Below are 15,650 nucleotides of genomic sequence, written 5' to 3' on the forward strand. Positions count from 1 at the left end.
GGAGGAAAGGAAATTTCACCAGCAACAAAGGAAAGGGTTCTTTACAGTAAGGGCAGTTAAAATGTGGAATTCATTACCCATGGAGATTGCAGATACAATAGATTTGTTCAAAAAAAGGTTGGACATCTTTTTAGATGGGAAAGTTATACAGGGATATACCAAATAAGTATACATGGGAAGGATGTTGATCCAGGGATTAATCCGATTGCCAATTCTTGGAGTCAGGAAGGAATTAATTTTTCCCCTTAATGGGGTTTTTTGTTTGCCTTCCTCTGGATCAATAAGTATAGATATAGGATAAAGTATCTGTTGTCTAAATTTAGCATAGGTTGAACTTGATGGACGTACGTCTTTTTTCAACCTCATCTACTATGTAACTATGTAACTGTGTCACCTTTTACTTCTTATCCATTGTAACATGGATCCCCATAAGGGTACGCCTGCCGCATACACAGCGTTTCAGCACTGCCTGAGTTACAGAAGTGTAGAGCCAGTAACCTGCTCACAGACAGCTTTTTCAACCTTTTTGGGTCTCATCAGTGTGTGTGTGTATGTGTGTGTGTGTCTGTATGTATGTGTCTGTCTGTATGTGTGTGTATGTTGTAATGTATGTGTGTGTGTGTGTGTGTGTGTGTGTGTGTGTGTATATTTATATATATATATATATAAAAATACTTGTGTAATGTATTTACATATATTTGTACCTGTGTGCGTATATGTAGCGATATATATATATATTTTTTTTCTTCCTGTACAGTATACACACACAACACTACACATTCATAGCACTGCATTCTGCTTCCTGCTCTGGAGCTTTGTGTTCTGCGCTCTGAGTCGGCGTGCACGTGACGTCACTAGGTCACTTCCGCCTGGGATTGTCCCTCCAGGCCTGCCGTACCGCTCGGTTTCCTCCGCTGTGTGGGCCAGGCAGACGCGGCCGGTGCCCGGTGTCAGACGGTCATCATGTCGCGCGGCTCCATAGAGATCCCGCTCCGGGACACTGACGAGGTGAGCGGGCTGTGATCCGGGTGATGGGGTGTGAGCCGACGGGGGGGGGGTCTCTGTCCGGGATGTGCTGAGTGAGCAGCACTGCGGTGCCCGCCTGATCTGCTTCTGTGTGAGAGATCTGTGCAAAGATCCGACCTGAAATCAACTGATCTCTGACCCCACCGCTAAGCAATCCCTAAACCAACTTCACTCGGACCCTAATCTAACCCCTAAACCAACTTAACTCTGGTCCTGATCCAACCCCTATTCCAATTTAACTCTGATCCAACCCCAAAAGCAACTGACCTCTCTGACCCTGATCCAACCCCAAAAGCAACTCTGGTCCTGATCCAATCCCTAAACCAACTTAACTCTGGGCCCCAAAACAATTTGCCTCTCACTCCCATCTAAACCCTAAACTAACTCATACAACTGGTGGAATAATTGGGAATGTGCACAAATTACATGTATGTTAAGCCCCAGGGGGGCCCCCCGCAAACACATTGGTTAAAGCACCAGTCCCTCCCAATGTTTTGACCAAACATGTAGTGTGTATGTTGGTGTTGTGATGAATTCTAGTGTCGAAGTGACGCAGGATCTGAATTCTCCAATGCAATAATAATAATGCAGCATTGACATTTGAACTAATCTTTCCTTTTGCAGGTCATCGAGCTTGACTTTGATCAGTTACCGGAGGGGGATGAAGTGATAAGTATTCTCAAACAGGAACACACTCAACTGCACATATGGATTGCTTTGGCGGTTAGTATTCCTGATATATTAATGTTGTCTAACCCAGCGGTGCGCAAAAACTGGGGGGCGCGAGAATTTCTAGGGGGGGCGGCGGCGCGGGCGGTTACAGAGGCCCCGTGCTCATCCCCACGGCATTTAAATTAAATGCCGGGGGAGGTGTGAGGCCTCTGTAACTCACTTACCTGCTCTCTGCCGGGTCTTCGGCATGACGCGGGGGGGTCACGTGTCGTCACATGACCCGCGATGTCATTTGACACCGAGTCATTTGGGGGGGCGCGAACGCTGTGGGTCCCGGGCAGGGGGGCACAGCTCAAGAAGTTTGCGCACCCCTGGAATGTACTGCATTCCCCCAGTTCCCTGTTTTACTTGTGTAGCTGGCAATGCTTTGATATGCAATTCTGTTAATGTTATTTTTGAATGGGTATTTAGTAACATATCATATAACGTCGGCTGTGAAAACGCTACGGTCACAGTTATCTACAGTATCTTTTTTGTAAAGTTTATTTGTCTTGTATGTAGTTTTTTTTTCCTAGTCAGTGTTAAATGTGACAGATGTCACATCTTTTAGGCTTACTCTCTTATGTACTGGCTTCGTTAATTCATGAACTTTGGCAATATGATTCAAGAAGCTTCTTTTGTCCACAGCTGCTGGCAGAGTTAGCATCCTATGTTGAACAATATTCTAATATTGAATGGAAAGTTGTTCCTCTGTTATTTCGCCCTCTTTATCACTGGAGTCCTGTGTGTCTGACATGAGCATTGTTTGGCTGGCTCAGCCTTCTAGCCTCTGCTGGTCACTTGTTTGGTAACCTAAGGCTGTGCTTATAGTGCCTGGCGACGTCGCGCCAAAACAAATGCATTGAATCCGTCGCATGCGCTTATAGTAGGCGCGACATGGCGACCAAAAATTTTGTTGTCGGTGTTATTTGATTTTTTTTGGAGAGACAGTCGCCACATGTGACTGCCTCTAAACCAATCCCAGAGCGCCTGTTGCACTCTGCCCTCCCCCTTGGTGACGTCACTGGCCTTGTCTCCAGCGACGTCGCTCAAACTTTAAATATAACTTTTGGCGACAGGTGACGTCATCGGTCGCGTCGCCGGCACTATAAACGCGGCCTAAAGGTTCCAGAATCTATTGCTAATGAGCACATGGAAAGAGTCTACTGTGAACTTAAACATGAACACACCATTATACAGTCTTTCAAGGTGCTACAATATATTTTCATGTCAGAATGGGTGCCTCCTGGCAGTGGGGATTATGGCCACGAAATGCTTTTATTTGTCTTATTTTACAGATTCTCTTAAGAATGACATCAAATAATTTACTGTTTTGACCAAGATCTCATATTGGTTAGAAACTCCAGCTACATTTTACCTTACAGCTGGTGACATGTGAACCAATATTAATTAATGCTGGACATCCATTCATAAGTACGTTTCATGAACAGGACCTGAGCGAATTTGTCTTCCGGTATATTCTATGTAGCATGTGTAAATATTTTCTTTTGAATTTTGGTTCTGACACGAATGTGCAGTTTGAGGTTTCCTTTTGTGCGCGTGTTGCCAACTGTTGCAATCGCACATGTCGCCCCTTTCCAGCTGGAGTATTACAAGCAGGGCAAGACGGAGGATTTCGTGAAGCTGCTGGAGGCGGCGCGCGTCGACGGCAACTTAGACTACCGGGACCACGAGAAAGACCAAATGACATGTCTGGATACGCTGGCCGCCTACTACGTGCAGCAGGCTCGCAAGGAGAAGAACAAGGACAACAAGAAGGAACTCATCACCCAGGCCACCCTGCTCTATACCATGGCGGATAAAATCATCATGTATGATCAGGTAAAGGGCGCTTTCTCTACCTTTTGTGTCTTGGTTCCTCCAAGCAAGCGTTTCTCTTCTTGATCTTCTGGCATTTAATGGTTTATTGCAATGTGCAGCATGCTGAGTTGATGATGCTGCTGCTGCTCTTTCCAAAATAAGTTTACTTGAAAGGAATCATGGTTCATTTAGTAACCAACTGTGCCTTCAGCTCAGATTGGGTTAGTCTATTTTTTTTAGCAATCCAAGCGGCCTTTTTTTTTTTTTTAAGCAGGGGGACTCCGTAGCTGAAACCCATTAATTTCCGCTCCGAGACCGCCGGCTTCCAGAGATAATAATAACTTTATTTCATTTAGCACTTTTCTTCCATTGGGTGCATCACAATTGCACTAGAGTGCACAGTATGTAGCACATAGGATTATTACCGACACAGCCCCTTTACAGTCTGATTGTTGGTGCCGTGAGGTACAGGGAGATAGTGACTTGCCCACGGTCACAAGGAGCTGACACCGGGAATTGAACCAGGTTCCCCTGCTTCACGCTCAGTGTCATTGTTGTCAGAGTCGGTGTCTTCACTCTCTGAGCCACTTCTAAGATGCTTACCTCCGCAAGGGTATCTCTGCAAAGTTTAAAGCTCCCTCGTCACGTGGGCCAATAGGAAGCCAAACCAGATGATGTCACGGCTTCCTATTGGCCCGCAGGAGCTTAGATAAGCGGCCATTGTGAACCCCAGCGAGCGAACCAGAGCGGCTACCGGCACCCCCCTACGGAGATAAGTATCTCGGGAAGCAGGGGGTTTCCAGGAGCTGAAATGAATGGGGGTCAGCTCCGGAGACCCCCTGCTTCAATCCTAGGTAAAGTTGCCGCTTTAAAATGACCCAACCTAATGGTAAGATACTCTGTGGGCTGTGAAACTTTTTATTGGCCCATCATATCTATCGTACAAGGTTGACGTGTGCATAAGATTTTGAGCCTGCGGAGATCCCTTCATCACGGTGACAACCTAATAGTCCAATAATTTGATCTGTCCAGAACCACTTGTTGGGGAGAGCCTGTTTCTGTCTGCTGGAGGGTGACAAAATGGACCAGGCGGACGCTCAGTTCCACTTCGTGCTGAACCAGTCTCCAAATAATATCCCAGCTCTTCTTGGTAAGATGTGTGTGCAGATTAAAGAGAGAGATTCATCCCTGGTAAAGGGACTGGCTGTGCGGTGAAGTTGTCAAATGTCTTGTCAACTTTTCTGTACTGTATAGGGATTGACGTCCTGTGCGCGTCGTTGCCTCGGCTTGAACATTACTATTTATATTTTCATAGGCAAAGCCTGCATCTCCTTTAACAAGAAGGATTACAGAGGTGCTCTCGCCTACTATAAGAAAGCCTTGCGAACTAACCCAGGCTGCCCTGGTAAGTCTCATCACTTCTACTTGTGACAATGTGGAGAGGATGTGTGACCAGGTCAAGGCATTGGGTTGACTGAAGCTCACTCTTGCTTACTTTAGAGCCGCTGACAAATTAACAGGTCTCGCTTTGCAGTAACATAATTGGGTTGCGAGTCAGGGTCATTTTGATCTTGTATTGTTCTATACAGTAAGTGTGTATGGCTTTATATACCAAAGGATATGGTTCTCCACTTGTGTTTGGTGAGTCATCTACAGAAGAGCAGGGAGTCCTGATATGAGTTGGACTAGAGGGCAGTTCATGTTGCCTTTTTCGTAGTTATGGATCATACTTTGGGCAGCTTAGGCAACAGCTTTCCATCAGCATTATTGTAATTACATAATGGTAATAACTATTTGCTTTCCAGCGTTTGTTTTTGTAATTTAGATGTCTGATTGGCCCCTGAAGCTTTACGTTGGTTTGTAATAGTTTTCTAGTCAGCCTAGAGAACAACCATGGTTGCCCCATGTACAAGCTTTGATTGGACAACATATTCTTGAGAACAATGTAAAGGATAACATCGCCCTGCTGTTGATATTCGTGTCTTGCAGCTGGTGTGCGGTTGGGTATGGGTCATTGCTTCGTAAAGCTGAACAAGCTCGATAAAGCCCGTCTGGCATTTGGCCGGGCACTTGAGTTGAACCCGATGTGCGTTGGTGCCTTGGTTGGTTTGGCTGTCCTGGAACTCAACAACAAAGAGGTTGGTGGCAACTTACAGTAATAAACACATTTATTTTTATATATTTATTATTTATAACATAACACAGATAATTGACATCTTGCCCTTACAAAAAGTCTCTTGCTTTACCTGCTCTGCACCACTTTCAGTGAATTACTCCAAGCCGGTTTCCAGGGCTGTTTGTTATAAGATGAGTTTTTCTGCTTCTAGGCCAACCTTCTCTATCCCACCCAGCTCATACTTTGTGGGTAACCAACCACTCGCATGTAAGTGCACACGTGTGCTTAATAACTGGTTATTTCTAAAATCTGGTCTGTCTGGGGTTTCCCAAGGAGATGGATGGCAAACGCTCTTCCAGTTATGACACATTATTGCTACCCTATCTATCCACCTTTTAAGACCCATCTTAAAACACACCTCCTTAATGAAACGTATGAGTAGCTCCGTGACTGATACTATACACCTCATACAGCGACCTTGGCCCCTTGCAGACGCACTTACCAGAACGCCCTCCTGCTGTCTCTGTACGTTCTTCCTACCTACCAATTACATTGTAAGCTCTTCGGGGCAGGGACTCCTTTTCCTAATTATCACTTATGTCTGAAGCACTTCTTCCCATTATTATTGTTATTCGTATTATTTGTTATTTATATTATGTCACATGTATTACTACTGTGAAGCGCTATGTACATTAATGGTGCTTAATAAAGACATGCATACATACATACTCGTTAGCCACCTCTAACCTCCATTCACTTGGATATTACCATCATTGATGACTGCTGCAGTTCTGTAAATATTTCCATATATCGTGTCTACACTGTTCTGCTATAGTTTAAGCTCATTGAAGTACGGATCCTGTTATCTCGTGTATCTCTGCTAAATCTTGTGCGGTTGTGTTCCATGGTACGTGCCACGCAATGCGTCCGCACTGTATAAATGATGGTGACAACTAACTAAATTGTTTCCACAGGCGGACTCCATTAAAAACGGCGTACAACTCCTCTCCAAAGCTTACACAATTGATCCCAGTAACCCTATGGTGCTGAATCACTTGGCCAACCACTTCTTCTTCAAAAAGGTGAGATAAGATGGACCGGTTATTATCTTCATTATGTTTCTTTTAAATCATCCCTCTTCAATGTAATTCTAGGCTGTGACGTTAGATCTGACTTTCAGAACCTCTTGCAGGCGATTGCCAATGTAAAAGCTATGTGAATTAGCTTTGCATTTGTTCCATGTTCACTTTGGTAGCTGTTGAAATAAAGTTGTAAACGAGCGTCTCCAATTTTCATTGATTTAGTCTTAGATTCCAATCTGTCGTTGGTGAAGGGAAGGATCACCGCTTGCCAAAAATCCTGCTGTTTTTATCTTGCATTGGCCGGGAGTCACCCAACGCGTTCTGCGCCCGAATCAGCGATATCTGCCATTGACTTGAATGGCAGGTATCGCCGTTTCAGCCACGATAAAGCGCGAACCGCGCTGGCTCCTGACCATTTTAACCCAGGTAATTGCACTGTTATAAATACTTTTTGCAAATGGAGAAGTCATCAAAAGTAGGTCATGTTTGCATAATGGGTGATTTTAATTATCCAGCCATAGACTGGGGCAATGAGATTAGCATTACAACCAAAGGAAACAGGTTTTTGGGGGTGCTTAAAGACAATTACATGACTCAAATTATTGAGGAACCAACAAGGAGAGGGGCAATACTGGATTTGGTAATAGCAAACAATGTAGAAGTAATAACAAATATTCAAGTCCGGAAACATTTGGGTAACAGTGATCATAACATGGTCTCATTTGAAAGAAATTGTCAAAAACCATATGACTTGGGTTCAACAAAGACTTTAAAGTTTAGGAAGGCAGATTTTAATAAACTGAGGTCTAATCTAATAGTAATACATTGGGATGATGTTTTTGCAGGGAAAATGTGGAAGATAAATGGGCAGTCTTTAAAACATTGTTAGAAAAGCACACTTATCAGTGTATACCCTTGGGTAATAAGTACAAAAGAAATAAGTCTAAACCAATGTGGCTAAATAAACAGGTAGGGGAGGAAATGGACACGAAGAGGAAGGCGTTTAGATTCTTAAAATGAGAAGGGACAGAGACATCGTATCAGAATTCTAAGGAATGTTACAAAAGTTGCAAAAGGGCAATCAAATTAGCAAAAATGGATAATGAGAAAAGGATTGCAATAAAAAGTAAGATCAACACTAAAAAGTTCTTTAAATATCTTTTGATTAACAAAAAATAGAAAAGAAAATATAGGACCCTTTCAGTGTGAGATGGGCAGGCAGATTATTGGAGATAAGGAAAAAGCAGAGGTATTAAACAAATTATTTGCCTTTGTGTTTATTAGGGAACAATCAAGTGCAATAGTAGTGCCGCAGGAGGGAGCCACAACCGCTATATTAACGAATAATTGGTTGACTGAGGAAGAAGTTCATAGGCGGCTTGACGAAATTAAAGTAAATAAGGCACATGGACCTGATGGCATACATCCAAGAGTTCTTAAGGAGTTGAGTTCAGCCAAACATTACATTTGATATTCAAGAACTCAATTTCCACAGGCTCAGTACCACAAGATTGGTGTAAAGTAGACCTAGTGCCTATATTTAAAAAGGGAGCTAGATCACAGCCATGGAATTACAGACCTGTAAGCCTGACATCAATACTGGGGAAGCTACAGTACTTGAAGGTTTAGTACAGGATAATATTCAAGAATCCCTAATGGAAAACAAAATTAACAGTAATAGTCAGCATGGATTTATGAAGGTTAGGTTATGCGAAACTAACCGTATTAGTTTCTTTGAGGGGGTAAGTAGGAATTTAGACCAAGATAAGGCAGTTGATGTGGTCTACTTAGATTTTGCAAAGGCTTTTGATACGGTTCCACACGAGGTTAGTGCAGGGGTGCACAAACTGGGGGGCGCGAGATTTTTCTGGGGGGGGCGCAGGCGGTTGCAGAGGCCCCTGTAAGCTCAACTTACCTTGCTTCAGACAGCGTCTGGAAGCGTCTCCATGGCAAGGCGGCGTCACAAATGATGCTGAGGGGTCATGTGGCGTGATGTCACGCGTGCGTTGCCATAGCAAGGTGGCATAATTTGCCGTGGCGTCACATGACCCCGCACGTCATTTGACGCCGCACTGAGCGAAGAGGGGGGCGCGAGCACCGGGGGACAAGAGGCAGGGGGGCACAGGAGTAAAAGTTTGCGCAACCCTGGGTTAATGTACAAAATAAAGCAAATTGGACTCCGTAAAAGTATTTGCACCTGGATTGAAAATTAGTTGAAGGATGGACAACAGAAAGTTGCAATAAATGGAACCTTTTCAGGTTGGGCTAAAGTTGTGAGTGGAGTACCTCACGGATCGGTACTGGGACCCTTGCTTTATCTTGTTTATTAATGACCTTGAGGTTGGCATAGAGAGCAAAGTCTCCATCTTTGCTGATGACACTAAATTGTGTAAGGTAGTCGAATCAGAGCCGGATGTAATTTCTCTCCAGAAGGATTTGGAGAGGCTGGACACTTGGGCAGGTAAATGGCAGTTAAAACAGATTAATGCCTTTTGGGCAACAAGAATAAACAGGCTACATTAAATGAGGGTCAATGAGGAGAATCCTTAATGGAGAAGTATTAATTGCTTGTAGCAGCAGGCTTTGCAATAGTACCGAATGCCATGCAGTAGCTGCAAAGGGAAACAAGCTCTTATCTTGCATTTAAACGGCGATGGATGTAAGGAAGGTGAACATAATTAAGCCCCTTTACAAAGCATTAGTAAGACCACACCTTGAATATGGAGTACAGTTTTGGGCACCAATCCTAAGAAAGGACATTATGGAATTAGAGAGAGTGCAGAGAAGAGCCACCAAATTAATAAAGGGGATGGACATTCTAACTTATGAGGAGAGGCTAGCTAAATTAGATTTATTTACATTAGAAAAGAGGCGTCTAAGAGGGGATATGATAACTATATACAAATATATTCGGGGACAATACAAGGAGCTTTCAAAAGAACTATTCATCCCACGGGCCTTAAGGTTGGAGGAAAGGAAATTTCACCAGCAACAAAGGAAAGGGTTCTTTACAGTAAGGGCAGTTAAAATGTGGAATGGGGACTGTGATGGCAGATACAATAGATATCGTTAAAAAAAAATTGTTGGGCATCTTTTTGGGAAGGTATACAGGGATATACCAAATAAGTAAACATGGGAAGGATGTTGATCCAGGCAGTAATCTGATTGCCAATTTTTGGAGTCAGGAAGGCATTTATTTTCTTTTTTTTCAACCTCATCTACTATGTAACGTGTGTGTGTGTGTGTGTGTGTGTGTGTGTGTGTGTGTGTGTGTGTGTGTGTGTGTGTGTGTGTGTGTGTGTGTGTGTGTGTGTGTGTGTGTGTGTGTGTGTGTGTGTGTGTGTGTGTGTGTGTGTGTGTGTGTGTGTGTGTGTGTGTGTGTAAGTAAATGATCGTTTGTCCACTGAAACCTTTGTATGACCTTGATTCCTCTCCCGGGGTTAAGCTTGCATATGTATGTCGTCTGAACATGGTTGGTGCTGCTAAAAGAACTCTTTCACAATTCCTCTTCTTTTGCAGGATTACAGCAAAGTGCAGCACTTGGCCCTTCACGCTTTCCATAACACAGAGGTAGAAGCCATGCAGGCAGAGAGCTGCTACCAGCTGGCCAGATCTTTCCACGTACAGGTAAAACATGACAGTCTAACAGCTGCCGGGTTGTTGCGAATCCCATGTGCTGTTCAAGGCCTGTTCCTGAGTTTCAGAGCCTTGGAGACGCCTGGGTCCGGGATTAAGTAGACTCTTGCATACCATCATTCTGCTAATGGTAATAAATAATAGAATCAGAGTAGGCTGTTGTACCAGATACGCGTTAAATACTACACCAGCAGACTGGTCTGCAGTGTCTTCCCAATCTGTCCTTTGAAAGCCCCCATGCCATAGAAGAAGTTGGACACTGGACCATCACAAAGTTTCCAGAACATAGACATAACCTCAAGGTCAGTTATTTTTTTATATATTTTGCCCTATAATTGGAGTTCTTTGTTCTTACTCTTTTTGCCGCGCGTGTGCTCTGGCGTGCGTGTGCTCTGGCGTGCATTTCAGGTTATTCTTGCACCAAAGGGCTGATATATAACATAGTGATCTGTTGCATACAGATTTAGAAATCTCTGCTGGTTTGTGTCCTTGGGATGTGTTGCAGGTCCTGTTTTTTGGAGTGAAAGGGTTAAGGTATATTGGGCTGCAGAGTGAGCAGGCAGACCCTAGCCCCATGTAGTTGGAATGGTACGTTTGGCTGCGACCAAAACGCCGCCACCTTGGGCCTAACTGTTAATGTTAGGGGGCCTTCAGGTGTGCACGGGCCAGGTACCATGGAGAAACAATGGGCCTGGTACCATGGAGAAACACTGGCCCTGGAACCATGGAGAACACTGGGCCTGTTACCATGGAGAAACACTGGGCCTAATCGTGTTTGTTTCTCAATCCCAGGAGGATTACGACCAGGCCTTCCAGTACTACTACCAAGCCACCCAGTTTGCTTCTGCATCGTTCGTGTTGCCCTTTTTTGGCTTGGGCCAGATGTACATTTACCGAGGGGACAAGGAGAACGCAGCACAGTGCTTCGAAAAGGTGCTCAAGGCCTATCCCAACAACTACGAGACCATGAAAATCCTCGGATCGCTTTACGCCGCTTCTGATGATCAAGAGAAACGGGACATCGCAAAGGTAACAAAGCGGTGTTTTTACTTGGAACGACAACTTGCAAAGTATGCGTGAGTTTCTATTGGCTTTAAAGCAGTGTGTCGCCATCCCGATGGCGCTACGGAAGAAGTGACTGTTGCTGTTATAGGACAGACAACTGTTAAGCAGCAGTACAAATTTAATTTTTGTATTATTATTACAGGATTGAAGCAGGGGGTCTCTGGAGCTGAACCCACCTTAATTTCAGCTCCGAGGACCCCCTGCTTCCTGAGATACTTACCTCTGTAGGAGGTGCAGTTTAAATATCCCAGTCACGAGGCCCAATAGGAAGCCGCACCGGATGACGTCACGGTTTCCAATTGGCCAGCGTGACGCAGGACATTTAAACGCCGCCATTTTGTTGGGCCCATAGTTCCCTGCCTGCATAGATACCGGCACTGCTCCGGAGGCAAGTATCTCTGGAATTAGGGGGGCCCCGGAGCTGAAATGAACGCAGTTCATCTCCGGAGACCCCCTGCTTCAATCCTGTAATAAAAAAAAACAAATAAATGAAACCTGTGTTGCCGCTTTAAGCACTTGAAAAACTGTAGTTGACAACCGTAATAATTTAAATGTTAAAAAATATATAGATCGTTTTCTAAAAATTGCCCTTTAGTGAGGGATACACTCTTTTTTATATAATCTCCATCTATCTCGTTTCATTCAAGTACAGTTTTTTCCTGGCATGGGGTGAGTTCCTAACTAGGGCTCTTGTTGCATTCCTCAGAGCCACCTGAAGAAGGTGACGGAGCAGTATCCAGATGACGTGGAGGCCTGGATTGAATTGGCACAAATCTTGGAACAGACGGACATTCAGGTACTTGCCCTGTCGGTGACGCATGGCGCGATTTTGACCTTTTGCCTCTTTGGCGCCATGTTTTCTGTACAAACGTCACTGTATATAACGTTGTGTTCCGCTTGTAGAACGCCCTCTCCGCCTATGGCACCGCCACGCGCATCCTGCAGGAGAAGGTCCAAGCCGACGTCCCGCCCGAGATCCTTAATAATGTGGGCGCCCTTCATTTCCGACTGGGAAACCTGGGAGAAGCAAAGGTGCGGGGGGGGCTTGGTGTATTCACATCCTGTGTAGTAACCGTAAGCGGAGACGCGCGTGGCAGAATTTACAGGCGCACAGTCCTGAGTGGGAGAGCTTTTCATGTCGGAGCCTCTGATCGGGATCTGGTCCATAGTGATTGGAAGGTGTCCCTTCCTCTCTCTCTTCCCCCCCCCCAGTATCTCTAAAACCCCTTCCTCTCCCCCAGTGTCGGTTTTAACCCCTTTCTCCCCCAAATGTCACTTAACCCTTTCCTCCCCCTCCCAAATGTCTCTCTTAACCTCCTTCCTCTGCCATAATGTCTCTTGGGGGAGAGGAAGGGGTTAAGAGACATTTTGATAACTTGATTTTTTTTTTTTAAACTGGTAGTTTATCGCGATAAGTATTGTAACCGTGGGCATTCTTTTATTATCGCCCAACCCTAGTACAGAGCGGCCTGTGAGCTATGATAAAGATGCCTCTGGCATTGACTGTTGATCTAGTGCTGTGCCAAAGGCTGCTAATAGCATTGTCTCCATAATAATAGATCCCATCACGGGCTTACGAGTAACAAGGCCTTTTATTTGCCTGCGTGGGCTTGACTGTCCCAAGGATGCTTATTATGGAAACATTCTGTTCTTCAGTAGCTTACATGACGTTGTATTGTATCATTTTTCTACTGAAACATTGACGTGGTGTAAATGTCTGATTCACCCGTTGCTGCCAGAAAGAACCTTTTGATAACACATTTAACAGGGTAATTGGCTTCCCTAAACTGCTCTCGCCGTGCTAATGGCAAACATGTTTTTGCTTTGGAGGGGGGGGTTAAATAGAAATTGCATTTCTTGGGGGGAAGCCTCCGAATGGGGAAGTGTTTCAGTCAAGGGTTTTCTTTCCCCTTATTGCACCCTCCCTTACCCCACCCTGTTCTTATCAGAGAGACAATAAAATAAAGTGGGGGTGGGGGAGAGCCTGTTCACCACGTTTACAAATTATGCCTGATTTTGGTTTAAAAAAAATATAAAAAAGGCCTCAATCACCCAGATGTCACCTCCACTAGGCGGAGTCCGTAGAAGGACAGTCCGCGCTGAGCAGTGCGGACGCTCCGCGATGAGCCCCGTCATCCTCTGAGGATTTTCAGCCGACAGCAGAACCTGTTTCTGAGCGCGCTGTCGGCTGAAAACCTCCAATCAGAGCGAAGCAACGTCAACGTCACGGCGCCATGACGTCGGCGCTTCTCGGGCTATTGGCCCAGTGACGTCGGTGCCCCGCCTCCCGATCGCGCACGCTGGCTCGTCTGCTAGTTCATGCAATCGCTCTTGATTGCGCAGACGACCTCAGCGTGGAGGAGCGCGGCCCCCCCCTCTGTGGACGCAGCCTTAGTCATTTTTTGGTCCTAGGGAGGGATAACTAGAACCCTGGGAATAATGTCTGTAGCTTTTCAGAAATCCATGAACGATCACTTTCGGATCAGAGGGGCTGCAATGCATTGTATGTATAGCGTTATATAGCGCTCGCAGTGTACTCTGTGCTTTACAACAGAGACAATGCATTACAGGTAATTATAATGCAATAAGCGCAACAAGCAAAATCAGACAATAGGAAAGGAAATCTCTGCCCCGGAGAGCTGGCAATCTATTGGGCTGGGCCATTTGCCAATGGTGACAGTTCTGTGGTGCTCTGCAATACATTGCAGGCCTCTCTTTCACCGTCTACATTCAATGCCTACATTTGAGGTCTATGTTTTGTTAAAGGCAGGGGCTTTGATGCCTTGAGGTTTGGTGAGGTACCCCGGATCACTATATAGTGTCGCATGTACCATATATTCCCCCCCCCCCCCCCGGCTTCTTTCAATACCTGAAACTTGATTGCATGTTTGAGTGAGACACTCCGGTTCTGTTGTTGATTTTTTGTAGAAGTATTTCTTGGCTTCGCTGGACCGGGCCAAGGCAGAAGCTGAACACGATGAGCATTACTACAACGCCATCTCGGTCACCACTACCTATAACCTGGCCAGGCTGTACGAGGCTCTGTGTGATTTCCACGAGTCCGAGAAGCTCTACAAGAACATTTTGCGAGAGCATCCCAACTACGTTGATTGTGAGTCCCTCTGGCGTCGCTCCGCGTTCTGCTCTTGTGAACTGGATCCTTCGCGTTCGTTCAGATTAACAGCACAGGTGCAGGGGCGGCCCTCTTACTGACATCACATACACCGCGTACTCCAGCCTTTTACTCAGCCTATTATTAAAAGCAGCAGTACTCCGAGGCACCTTTTGTTATATGCAGCCTTTGATTACCTTTTAATGAAAAACTAATTACCTATGCTGCCGATAGATCCGTTCTCCTGTGATCGGTCAGCGAAATAGCCTGCTCCCTGGGTTCATGTAATGGCCGACACTGAATCAATCCTTCGGTCTGCGCAATGCCTCAAATACAATGTAACCTTATTTTACCCAAGGTAACAATTGTCTATTGTTGCAGCTTGCAACTCGGACGAAGTGTGCCTCTGGGAACACTGCAACACTTGCTTCTTTAATACTTTATATCATGCAAAGATGTGAGGGGCGATAATAACGATGTGACCCACTTTCCTGTGTCCTTATTTCTATGCTTTTAAAAGACCTTTTCGGATATGTCTGAGAGTAACTACACGTAGGAATTAGAGGAGAGGTATCTTCAAGTATGTATGGAGGAAATTGAGCTGGAAAAGTCATAATTGCAGATTCTTGTCACAGGCTCTTGGTACTTTTTAACACATGTCTATTAGTGTTGGACCGGGGTCCTCAATTTAAAAAAACACGGGTAACGGGTACCCGGCCAAAATTAAAGGTTCTACCCGGTCGGGTACCTGGTTACCTGGTTTGGCACTTACCTGCAGGGTGGCGACGACATCTAGGATCAGCAGTCCTGTGACGGTGGCAGCATCGGAGGTGTCTTCAGCCGGCGGGGGAGCTGCAGGAATCACATGGACAGCCGCCTGTCCAATAGGAACGCTCCGTCTCCTGCTCCCGTCACGTGGTTCCCCGGCGGCTCACACAGACACTGCTTACCTGCTCCGGTGCTGTGGAAGTGATTGCTGCAGCTCCCCCGCCGGCTGAAGACACCTCCGATGCTGCCACCGTCACAGGACTGCTGCTGCTGATCCTAGATGCCTTTGGAAAGGTAAGTATTAAAGATTATT

At 45.4% G+C, this 15,650-nt stretch overlaps 1 protein-coding gene across 1 annotated transcript in view; it reads left to right on the forward strand.

Annotated features, from left to right (window-relative positions):
• Window positions 1-851: 851 nt before the first annotated feature.
• CTR9 (CTR9 component of Paf1/RNA polymerase II complex) overlaps window positions 852-15,650 on the forward strand; it is a 28,792-nt gene continuing 13,993 nt past the window's right edge. Inside the window, exons 1-12 of the mRNA XM_075567103.1 lie at window positions 852-1,008; window positions 1,651-1,749; window positions 3,340-3,579; window positions 4,591-4,708; window positions 4,874-4,963; window positions 5,548-5,696; window positions 6,649-6,756; window positions 10,276-10,383; window positions 11,185-11,421; window positions 12,164-12,253; window positions 12,361-12,489; window positions 14,386-14,569. Of these exons, the coding sequence (XP_075423218.1) occupies window positions 964-1,008; window positions 1,651-1,749; window positions 3,340-3,579; window positions 4,591-4,708; window positions 4,874-4,963; window positions 5,548-5,696; window positions 6,649-6,756; window positions 10,276-10,383; window positions 11,185-11,421; window positions 12,164-12,253; window positions 12,361-12,489; window positions 14,386-14,569 (1,597 nt within the window). The 5' untranslated portion in view covers window positions 852-963. The remainder of the gene's footprint in view (window positions 1,009-1,650; window positions 1,750-3,339; window positions 3,580-4,590; window positions 4,709-4,873; window positions 4,964-5,547; window positions 5,697-6,648; window positions 6,757-10,275; window positions 10,384-11,184; window positions 11,422-12,163; window positions 12,254-12,360; window positions 12,490-14,385; window positions 14,570-15,650) is intronic.

Source organism: Ascaphus truei, chromosome 12 (assembly GCF_040206685.1).
Source record: "Ascaphus truei isolate aAscTru1 chromosome 12, aAscTru1.hap1, whole genome shotgun sequence".
In the NCBI taxonomy this organism is placed as follows: Eukaryota; Metazoa; Chordata; class Amphibia; order Anura; family Ascaphidae; genus Ascaphus; species Ascaphus truei.